The following is a 12,078-nucleotide window of genomic DNA, read 5'->3' as shown; positions in this document are numbered from 1 at the left end:
CTATAGGAGAGTGTGTGTGTGTGTGTGTGAATAGGCCTATAGGAGAGTGTGTGTGTGAATAGGCCTATAGGAGAGTGTGTGTGTGTGTGTGTGTGTGTGAATAGGTCTATAGGAGACTGTGTGTGAGAATAGGCCTATAGGAGAGTGTGTGTGTGTGAATAGGTCTATAGGAGAGTGTGTGTGTGTGTGTGTGTGTGTGTGAATAGGTCTATAGGAGAGTGTGTGTGTGAATAGGTCTATAGGAGAGTGTGTGTGTGAATAGGTCTATAGGAGAGTGTGTGTGTGTGTGTGTGTGTGTGTGTGAATAGGTCTATAGGAGAGTGTGTGTGTGAATAGGTCTATAGGAGAGTGTGTGTGTGAATAGGTCTATAGGAGAGTGTGTGTGTGTGAGAATAGGTCCATAGGAGAGTGTGTGTGTGAATAGGTCTATAGGAGAGTGTGTGTGTGTGTGAATAGGCCTATAGGAGGGTGTGTGTGTGAATAGGCATATAGGAGGGTGCGTGTGTGTGTGTGAATAGGCCTATAGGAGAGAGAGAGAGTGTGTGTGTGTGTGTGTGTGTGTGAGAATAGGTCGACAGGAGAGTGTGTGTGTGTGTGTGTGTGTGTGAGAATAGGCCCATAGGAGAGTGTGTGTGTGTGTGTGAATAGGCCTATAGGAGAGAGAGAGAGTGTGTGTGTGTGTGTGTGTGTGTGTGTGTGTGTGTGTGTGTGTGTGTGTGTGTGTGTGAGAATAGGTCGACAGGAGAGTGTGTGTGTGTGTGTGTGTGTGTGAATAGGCCCATAGGAGAGTGTGTGTGTGTGTGTGAATAGGCCTATATGAGAGTGTGTGTGTGAATAGGTATATAGGAGAGTGTGTGAGAATAGGTATATAGGAGAGTGTGTGTGTGAATAGGTATATAGGAGAGTGTGTGTGTGAAAACAGGTATATAGGAGAGTGTGTGTGTGAGAATAGGTATATAGGAGAGTGTGTGTGTGAATAGGTATATAGGAGTGTGTGTGCGTGTGTGTGTGTGAATAGGCCTATAGGAGAGTGTGTGTGTGAATAGGTCTATAGGAGAGTGTGTATACAACACTACTCCCAACTGTTCCTATTAAGTACCTACTGAGTTGCATGGATGTATAGTCAAATCACATTTTATTGGTCACATACACGTGTTTAGCAGATGTTATTGTGAGTGTAGAGAAATGCTTGTGCTTCTAGCTCCAACAGTGCAGTAAGATCTAACACGTAATATCTAACAGTTTCACAACATATTCCCAAAACACAAGTATAGTGGTGTAGTAGTGTAACAGTGTGGTATAGTGGTATAGTAGTGTAACAGTGTGGTATAGTGGTATAGTAGTGTAACAGTGTGGTATAGTAGTGTAACAGTGTGGTATAGTAGTGTAACAGTGTGGTATAGTAGTGTAACAGTGTGGTATAGTAGTGTAACAGTGTGGTATAGTAGTGTAACAGTGTGGTATAGCAGTGTAACAGTGTGGTATAGCAGTGTAACAGTGTGGTATAGTAGTGTAACAGTGTGGTATAGTAGTGTAACCGTGTGGTATAGTGGTATAGTAGTGTAACAGTGTGGTATAGTAGTGTAACTGTGTGGTACAGTAGTGTAACAGTGTGGTATAGCAGTGTAACAGTGTGGTATAGCAGTGTAACAGTGTGGTACAGTAGTGTAACAGTGTGGTACAGTAGTGTAACAGTGTGGTATAGTGGTATAGTAGTGTAACAGTGTGGTATAGTAGTGTAACTGTGTGGTACAGTAGTGTAACAGTGTGGTATAGTAGTGTAACAGTGTGGTATAGTAGTGTAACAGTGTGGTATAGTAGTGTAACGGTGTGGTATAGTAGTGTAACGGTGTGGTATAGTAGTGTAACAGTGTGGTATAGTAGTGTAACGGTGTGGTATAGTAGTGTAACAGTGTGGTATAGTGATATAGTAGTGTAACGTGTGGTATAGTAGTGTAACAGTGTGGTATAGTAGTGGAACAGTGTGGTATAGTGATACAGCAGTGTAACAGTGTGGTATAGTAGTGTAACGGTGTGGTATAGTAGTGTAACGGTGTGGTATAGTAGTGTAACAGTGTGGTATAGTAGTGTAACAGTGTGGTATAGTAGTGTAACAGTGCGGTATAGTGATGTAGTAGTGTAACAGTGTGGTATAGTAGTGTAACAGTGTGGTATAGTAGTGTAACAGTGTGGTATAGTGGTATAGTAGTGTAACAGTGTGGTATAGTAGTGTAACAGTGTGGTATAGTAGTGTAACAGTGTGGTATAGTGATGTAGTAGTGTAACGTGTGGTATAGTAGTGTAACAGTGTGGTATAGTAGTGTAAGAGTGTGGTATAGCAGTGTAACAGTGTGGTATAGCAGTGTAACAGGGTGGTATAGTGGTATAGTAGTGTAACGTTGTGGTATAGTAGTGTAAAAGTGTGGTATAGTAGTGTAACAGTGTGGTATAGTAGTGTAACAGTATGGTATAGTAGTGTAACAGTGTGGTATAGTAGTGTAACAGTGTGGTAAAGTGGTATAGTAGTGTAACAGTGTGGTATAGTAGTGTAACGGTGTGGTATAGTAGTGTAACGGTGTGGTATAGTAGTGTAACGGTGTGGTATAGTAGTGTAACGGTGTGGTATAGTAGTGTAACAGTGTGGTATAGTAGTGTAACAGTGTGGTATAGTGATATAGTAGTGTAACGTGTGGTATAGTAGTGTAACAGTGTGGTATAGTAGTGTAACGGTGTGGTATAACAGTGTGGTATAGTGGTATAGTAGTGTAACGTGTGGTATAGTGATATAGTAGTGTAACATTGTGGTATAGTAGTGTAAAAGTGTGGTATAGTAGTGTAACAGTGTGGTATAGTAGTGTAACAGTGTGGTATAGTAGTGTAACAGTGTGGTAAAGTGGTATAGTAGTGTAACAGTGTGGTATAGTAGTGTAACGGTGTGGTATAGTAGTGTAACAGTGTGGTGTAGTGGTGTAACAGTGTGGTATAGTGGTGTAACAGTGTGGTACAGTAGTGTAACAGTGTGGTATAGTAGTGTAACAGTGTGGTGTAGTAGAGTAACAGTGTGGTATAGCAGTGTGGTATAGTAGTGTAACAGTGTGGTATAGTAGTGTAACAGCGAGGTATAGTAGTGTAACAGCGTGGTATAGTGGTATAGTAGTGTAACAGTGTGGTATAGTAGTGTAACAGTGTGGTATAGTAGTGTAACAGTGTGGTATAGTAGTGTAACAGTGTGGTATAGTAGTGTAACAGTGTGGTATAGTAGTGTAACAGTGTGGTATAGTAGTGTAACGGTGTGGTATAGTAGTGTAACAGTGTGGTATAGTAGTGTAACAGTGTGGTATAGTAGTGTAACAGTGTGGTATAGTAGTGTAACGGTGTGGTATAGTAGTGTAACAGTGTGGTATAGTAGTGTAACAGTGTGGTATAGTAGTGTAACAGTGTGGTATAGTAGTGTAACAGTGTGGTATAGTAGTGTAACAGTGTGGTATAGTAGTGTAACAGTGTGGTATAGTAGTGTAACAGTGTGGTATAGTAGTGTAACAGCGTGGTATAGCAGTGTAACAGCGTGGTATAGCAGTGTACCAGGGCGGTATAGTGGTATAGTAGTGTAACAGTGTGGTATAGTAGTGTAACGGTGTGGTATAGTGGTATAGTAGTGTAACATTGTGGTATAGTAGTGTAACAGTGTGGTATAGTAGTGTAACAGTGTGGTATAGTAGTGTAACAGTGTGGTATAGTGGTATAGCAGTGTAACAGTGTGGTATAGCAGTGTAACAGTGTGGTATAGCCGTGTAACAGTGTGGTATAGTACTGTACAGTGTGGTATGGTGGTATAGTAGTGTAACAGTGTGGTATAGTAGTGTAACAGTGTGGTATGGTAGTGTAACAGTGTGGTATAGCAGTGTGACAGTGTGGTATAGCAGTGTAACAGTGTGGTATAGTAGTGTAACAGTGTGGTATAGTAGTGTAACGGTGTGGTATAGTAGTGTAATGGTGTGGTATAGTAGTGTAACTGTGTGGTATAGTAGTGTACCAGTGTGGTATAGCAGTGTAACAGTGTAGTATAGTGGTATAGTAGTGAACCGGTGTGGTATAGTAGTGTAACTGTGTGGTATAGTAGTGTACCAGTGTGGTATAGCAGTGTAACAGTGTAGTATAGTGGTATAGTAGTGTACCGGTGTGGTATAGTGGAATAGTACGGTAACAGTGTGGTATAGTGGTGTAACAGGGTGGTATAGTAGTGTAACAAGGTGGTATAGTAGTGTAACAGCGTGGTATAGTAGTGTAACAGCAGTGGTGGAGTGGAATAGTACGGTAACAGTGTGGTATAGTAGTGTAACAGTGTGGTATAGTAGTGTAACGGTGTGGTATAGTAGTGTAACGGTGTGGTATAGTAGTGTAACGGTGTGGTATAGTAGTGTAACGGTGTGGTATAGTAGTGTAACAGTGTGGTATAGTAGTGTAACAGTGTGGTATAGTGATATAGTAGTGTAACGTGTGGTATAGTAGTGTAACAGTGTGGTATAGTAGTGTAACGGTGTGGTATAACAGTGTGGTATAGTGGTATAGTAGTGTAACGTGTGGTATAGTGATATAGTAGTGTAACATTGTGGTATAGTAGTGTAAAAGTGTGGTATAGTAGTGTAACAGTGTGGTATAGTAGTGTAACAGTGTGGTATAGTAGTGTAACAGTGTGGTAAAGTGGTATAGTAGTGTAACAGTGTGGTATAGTAGTGTAACGGTGTGGTATAGTAGTGTAACAGTGTGGTGTAGTGGTGTAACAGTGTGGTATAGTGGTGTAACAGTGTGGTACAGTAGTGTAACAGTGTGGTATAGTAGTGTAACAGTGTGGTGTAGTAGAGTAACAGTGTGGTATAGCAGTGTGGTATAGTAGTGTAACAGTGTGGTATAGTAGTGTAACAGCGAGGTATAGTAGTGTAACAGCGTGGTATAGTGGTATAGTAGTGTAACAGTGTGGTATAGTAGTGTAACAGTGTGGTATAGTAGTGTAACAGTGTGGTATAGTAGTGTAACAGTGTGGTATAGTAGTGTAACAGTGTGGTATAGTAGTGTAACAGTGTGGTATAGTAGTGTAACGGTGTGGTATAGTAGTGTAACAGTGTGGTATAGTAGTGTAACAGTGTGGTATAGTAGTGTAACAGTGTGGTATAGTAGTGTAACGGTGTGGTATAGTAGTGTAACAGTGTGGTATAGTAGTGTAACAGTGTGGTATAGTAGTGTAACAGTGTGGTATAGTAGTGTAACAGTGTGGTATAGTAGTGTAACAGTGTGGTATAGTAGTGTAACAGCGTGGTATAGCAGTGTAACAGCGTGGTATAGCAGTGTACCAGGGCGGTATAGTGGTATAGTAGTGTAACAGTGTGGTATAGTAGTGTAACGGTGTGGTATAGTGGTATAGTAGTGTAACATTGTGGTATAGTAGTGTAACAGTGTGGTATAGTAGTGTAACAGTGTGGTATAGTAGTGTAACAGTGTGGTATAGTGGTATAGCAGTGTAACAGTGTGGTATAGCAGTGTAACAGTGTGGTATAGCCGTGTAACAGTGTGGTATAGTACTGTACAGTGTGGTATGGTGGTATAGTAGTGTAACAGTGTGGTATAGTAGTGTAACAGTGTGGTATGGTAGTGTAACAGTGTGGTATAGCAGTGTGACAGTGTGGTATAGCAGTGTAACAGTGTGGTATAGTAGTGTAACAGTGTGGTATAGTAGTGTAACGGTGTGGTATAGTAGTGTAATGGTGTGGTATAGTAGTGTAACTGTGTGGTATAGTAGTGTACCAGTGTGGTATAGCAGTGTAACAGTGTAGTATAGTGGTATAGTAGTGAACCGGTGTGGTATAGTAGTGTAACTGTGTGGTATAGTAGTGTACCAGTGTGGTATAGCAGTGTAACAGTGTAGTATAGTGGTATAGTAGTGTACCGGTGTGGTATAGTGGAATAGTACGGTAACAGTGTGGTATAGTGGTGTAACAGGGTGGTATAGTAGTGTAACAAGGTGGTATAGTAGTGTAACAGCGTGGTATAGTAGTGTAACAGCAGTGGTGGAGTGGAATAGTACGGTAACAGTGTGGTATAGTAGTGTAACAGGGTGGTATAGTAGTGTAACAGGGTGGTATAGTAGTGTAACAGGGTGGTATAGTGGAATAGTACGGTAACAGTGTGGTATAGTAGTGTAACAGCGTGGTATAGTAGTGTAACAGTGTGGTATAGCAGTGTAACATGGTGGTATAGTAGTGTAACAGTGTGGTATAGTAGTGTAAAAGGGAAGTATAGTAGTGTAACGTGTGGTATAGTAGTGTACAGTGTGGTATAGTGGTATAGCAGTGTAACAGTGTGGTATAGCCGTGTAACAGTGTGGTATAGTACTGTACAGTGTGGTATAGTGGTATAGTAGTGTAACCGTGTGGTATAGCAGTGTAACAGTGTGGTATAGTAGTGTAACAGTGTGGTATAGTAGTGTAACAGTGTGGTATAGTAGTGTAACAGTGCGGTATAGTGGTATAGTAGTGTATCAGTAATCTAACAGTATTGTAATAGTACTGTACTAGTATAGTAGTGTAACCGTAGTGTAATATTGTAGTATTGCAACCGTAGTGTAATAGTACAGTATTGTAACAGTAGTGTAATAGTACAGCATTGTAGCCGTAGTGTAACAGTATAGTATTGTAACCGTAGTGTAATATTGTAGTATTGCAACCGTAGTGTAATAGTATAGTATTGTAACCGTAGTGTAATAGTACAGTATTGTAACAGTAGTGTAACAGTATAGTAGTGTAATAGTACAGTATTGTAACCGTAGTGTAATAGTACAGTATTGTTACAGTAGTGTAATAGTATAGTAGTGTAATAGTACAGTATTGTAACCGTAGTGTAATAGTACAGTATTGTAACAGTAGTGTAATAGTATAGTAGTGTAATAGTACAGTATTGTAACCGTAGTGTAATAGTACAGTATTGTAACAGTAGTGTAATAGTATAGTAGTGTAATAGTACAGTATTGTAACCGTAGTGTAATAGTATAGTAGTGTAATAGTACAGTATTGTAACCGTAGTGTAATAGTATAGTAGTGTAATAGTACAGTATTGTAACCGTAGTGTAATAGTATAGTAGTGTAATAGTACAGTATGTTAACAGTAGTGTAATAGTATAGTAGTGTAATAGTACAGTATTGTAACCGTAGTGTAATAGTATAGTAGTGTAATAGTACAGTATTGTAACCGTAGTGTAACAGTACAGTATTGTAACCGTAGTGTAATAGTATAGTAGTGTAATAGTACAGTATTGTAACCGTAGTGTAACAGTACAGTATTGTAACCGTAGTGTAATAGTATAGTAGTGTAATAGTACAGTATTGTAACGTAGTGTAATAGTATAGTATTGTAATAGTACAGTATTGTAACCGTAGTGTAATATTGTAGTATTGTAACCGTAGTGTAATAGTATAGTAGTGTAATAGTACAGTATTGTAACCGTAGTGTAATAGTACAGTATTGTAACCGTAGTGTAATAGTATAGTAGTGTAATAGTACAGTATTGTAACCGTAGTGTAATAGTACAGTATTGTAACCGTAGTGTAATATTGTAGTATTGTAACCGTAGTGTAATAGTACAGTATTGTAACCGTAGTGTAATATTGTAGTATTGTAACCGTAGTGTAATAGTATAGTAGTGTAATAGTACAGTATTGTAACCGTAGTGTAATAGTATAGTAGTGTAATAGTACAGTATTGTAACCGTAGTGTAATAGTATAGTATTGTAAGCGTAGTGTAATAGTCTAGTATTGTAACCGTAGTGTAATAGTACAGTATTGTAACTGTAGTGTAATAGTACAGTATTGTAACCGTAGTGTACTATTGTAGTATTGTAACCGTAGTGTAATATTGTAGTATTATAACCGTAGTGTAATATTGTAGTATTGTAACCGTAGTGTAATAGTCTAGTATTGTAACCGTAGTGTAATAGTCTAGTATTGTAACCGTAGTGTAATATTGTAGTATTGTAACCGTAGTGTAATAGTATAGTAGTGTAATAGTACAGTATTGTAACCGTAGTGTAATAGTATAGTAGTGTAATAGTACAGTATTGTAACCGTAGTGTAATAGTATAGTATTGTAACCATAGTGTAATAGTATAGTATTGTAACCGTAGTGTAATAGTCTAGTATTGTAACCGTAGTGTAATAGTACAGTATTGTAACCGTAGCGTAATAGTACAGTATTGTAACCATAGTGTACTATTGTAGTATTGTAACCGTGGTGTAATATTGTAGTATTGTAACCGTAGTGTAATATTGTAGTCTTGTAACCGTAGTGTAATAGTATAGTATTGTAACCGTAGTGTAATAGTACAGTATTGTAACCGTAGTGTAATAGTATAGTAGTGTAATAGTACAGTATTGTAACCGTAGTGTAATAGTATAGTATTGTAACCGTAGTGTAATAGTCTAGTATTGTAACCGTAGTGTAATAGTACAGTATTGTAACCGTAGTGCAATAGTATAGTATTGTAACCGTAGTGTAACAGTATAGTATTGTAACCGTCGTGTAATAGTACAGTATTGTAACAGTAGTGTAATAGTATAGTATTGTAACCGTAGTGTAACAGTACAGTATTGTAACAGTAGTGTAATAGTACAGTATTGTAACCGTAGTGTAATAGTATAGTAGTGTAATAGTACAGTATTGTAACCGTAGTGTAATAGTACAGTATTGTAACCGTAGTGTAATAGTACAGTATTGTAACCGTAGTGTAATAGTATAGTATTGTAACCGTAGTGTAATAGTACAGTATTGTAACCGTAGTGTAATAGTACAGTATTGTAACCGTAGTGTAATAGTATAGTAGTGTAATAGTACAGTATTGTAACCGTAGTGTAATAGTATAGTAGTGTAATAGTCTAGTATTGTAACCGTAGTGTAATAGTACAGTATTGTAACCGTAGTGTAATAGTATAGTAGTGTAATAGTACAGTATTGTAACCGTAGTGTAATAGTACAGTATTGTAACCGTAGTGTAATAGTATAGTAGTGTAATAGTACAGTATTGTAACCGTAGTGTAATAGTATAGTAGTGTAATAGTCTAGTATTGTAACCGTAGTGTAATAGTCTAGTATTGTAACCGTAGTGTAATAGTACAGTATTGTAACCGTAGTGTAATAGTATAGTAGTGTAATAGTACAGTATTGTAACCGTAGTGTAATAGTATAGTAGTGTAATAGTACAGTATTGTAACCGTAGTGTAATAGAATAGTATTGTAACCGTAGTGTAATAGTCTAGTATTGTAACCGTAGTGTAATAGTCTAGTATTGTAACCGTAGTGTAATAGTAGTGTAACAGTATTGTAATATTGTAGTACGGTACCTTGGCCTTGCTGCTCTCACAGGACTGCAGGCTGGCTAGGATTTGGCTCTCGATGGCCTGGACCCAGGCGTCTCTCTCCTCGTACGAGGTGGCCTCAAAGTGCCACGTCTGGCCCGTCAAAGACACAATGGTCAACTCAAAGTTCTCCTCTTGTTCTGGAGGACAGAGGGATATAGGGAGGGAGAGAAAGAGAGGGTCACTTTTAGGGTTGGTGGCATACACACATCTATTGCACTGCTACATACACCCCTAATGCACTGCTACACACACACACACACACACACACACACACACACACACACACACCTAATGCACTGCCACACACACACACAAACTCAGGACCCTGTCTTTCAAAGATAATTTGGAAAAATCCAAATAACTTCACTGATCTTCATTGTAAAGGGTTTAAACACTGTTTCCCATTATTGTTCAATGGACCATAAACAATTAATGAACATGCACCTGTGGAACGTTCGTTAAGACACTAACAGCTTACAGACGGTAGGCAATTAAGGTCACAGTTATGAAAACTTAGGACACTAAAGAGGCCTTTCTACTGACTCTGAAAAACACCAAAAGAAAGATGCCTAGGGTCCCTGCTCATCTGCATGAACATGTCTTCGGCATGCTGCAAGGAGGCATGAGGACTGCAGATGTGGCCAGGGCAATAAATTGCAATGTCCGTACTGTGAGACGCCTAAGACAGCGCTACAGGGAGACAGGACGGACAGCTGATCGTCCTCACAGCGGCAGATCACGTGTAACAACACCTGCACAGGATCGGTACATCCGAACATCACACCTGCGGGACAGGTACAGGATAGCAACAACAACTGCCCGAGTTACACCAGGAACGCACAAAACCTCCATCGGTGCTCAGACTGTCCTCAATAGGCTGAGAGAGGCTGGACTAAGGGCTTGTAGGCCTGTTGTAAGGCAGGTCCTCACCAGACATAACCGGCAACAACGTCACCTATGGGCACAAACCCACCGTCGCTGGACCAGACAGGACTGGACAGGACTGGAAAAAAGTGCTCTTCAAGGTTTTGTCTCACCGGGGTGATGGTCGGATTTGCGTTTATCGTCGAAGGAATGAGCGTTACATCGAGGCCTGTACTCTGGAGCGGGATCGATTTGGAGGTGGAGGGTCCGTCATGGTCTGGGGCGGTGTGTCACAGCATCATCGGACTGAGCTTGTTGTCATTACAGACAATCTCAACGCTGTGCGTTACAGGGCAGACATCCTCCTCCCTCATGTGGTACCCTTCCTGCAGGCTCATTCTGACATGTCCCTCCAGCATGACAATGCCACTGTGCCAGTAAGTTCCCCTAACCTGCTACGTTAGTTCCCCTAACCTGCTACGTTAGTTCCCCTAACCTGCTACGCTAGTTCCCCTAACCTGCTACGTTAGTTCCCCTAACCTGCTACGCTAGTTCCCCTAACCTGCTACGCTAGTTCTCCTAACCTGCTACGCTAGTTCTCCTAACCTGCTATGTTAATTGTCCTAACCTGCTATGTTAGTTCTCCTAACCTGCTATGTTAATTCTCCTAATCTGCTATGTTAATTCTCCTAATCTGCTATGTTAATTCTCCTAACCTGCTATGTTAATTCTCCTAACCTGCTACGTTAATTATCCTAACCTGCTATGTTAATTCTCCTAATCTGCTATGTTAATTCTCCTAATCTGCTATGTTAATTCTCCTAACCTGCTATGTTAATTCTCCTAATCTGCTACGTTAATTATCCTAACCTGCTACAAAAGTCACTTCTGTCTGTAGCTGTGTTCCATCTCATCAAAACCTTTTTCAGTGGAACAGAGCAGAACAGTCTGTCAGCTCTACCACAGATCCTAGTGACCTCTAGAACCCCTCCACATCCGTCCCCCTGCGGCCAGGATATCCCCCCAATTACAGGCCCCGTGGCCCCCAGTGGCCACCCCAGGACCCTTAGCTATCAGTGGTCCAGAATAAAGGCCAGTCATTACAATCACAACCCCCCCCCCCCCCCCCCTAGAGGGGAACACATGGATCTGCTACCCAAACCTCACCCAACATAGGCTAAATGGGGCCAATGAGGACTCTGTTTTAGAGAGTGACGCAGGCTCTTTCACAGTTAACGTCAAAGCCCTGACATTGTGTGTGTGTCTCATTTGCGAGGTCACATTTGGAAGCTGTTAAGAACAAAAGGAGGGATTGAAGAAGAGGTGAAGTGGAGGAACATGGCAGGGTGGGAAGGGAGGGAAGGGCACAGCTGGTTCTAACAAGAGACCCTCTGATGAGGGAGATCAGACACCAACCTGGTTCCGTTTACAATTTACTCCAATGAGAAGAGACAGGGGGCCCAATTACATAATGAGGAGCCAATCAGCCCCCTCCTCACCCCCCATCAGCCCTCCAGCATGTGCTAATCAGAGTGCTTCTCAATAGGACTACCTGAGGAACCGGTGAGGGCAGCAGCACCACGGTCTTGTAGTGACTGACTTGTCATCAGTAGAAGCTAGCTACATTGGTGGTAGCTGCGTTAACAGCTTATGGCTCTGGAGTGCATGAAACCTATATACTTCAATAATACATTCCAGCACTAGTGAACCAGTTAGAATAGACTAGTAATCACTGACAGCTTTGTGATGTGTTCTGTCTGGGAGTGGAGGTCTGATCACCTCCCTGGGAGAAGATTACAAGTTTAATCAGCC

At 40.5% G+C, this 12,078-nt stretch overlaps 1 protein-coding gene across 7 annotated transcripts in view; it reads right to left on the bottom strand.

Annotated features, from left to right (window-relative positions):
* The window catches only part of LOC110527298 (arf-GAP with GTPase, ANK repeat and PH domain-containing protein 1), a 249,244-nt gene that overhangs the window by 33,463 nt on the left and 203,703 nt on the right, over nt 1–12,078 (bottom strand). For all 7 annotated transcript variants that reach the window (XM_036982303.1, XM_036982301.1, XM_036982302.1 and 4 more), the window contains one exon: nt 9,385–9,539. In XM_036982303.1, coding sequence (XP_036838198.1) covers nt 9,385–9,539 — 155 coding nt within the window. The remainder of the gene's footprint in view (nt 1–9,384; nt 9,540–12,078) is intronic.

Source organism: Oncorhynchus mykiss, chromosome 7, assembly GCF_013265735.2.
Source record: "Oncorhynchus mykiss isolate Arlee chromosome 7, USDA_OmykA_1.1, whole genome shotgun sequence".
In the NCBI taxonomy this organism is placed as follows: Eukaryota; Metazoa; Chordata; class Actinopteri; order Salmoniformes; family Salmonidae; genus Oncorhynchus; species Oncorhynchus mykiss.
The sequence above is the reverse complement of the archived record's forward strand: the minus strand, read 5'-3'. Positions and strand labels throughout refer to the sequence as shown.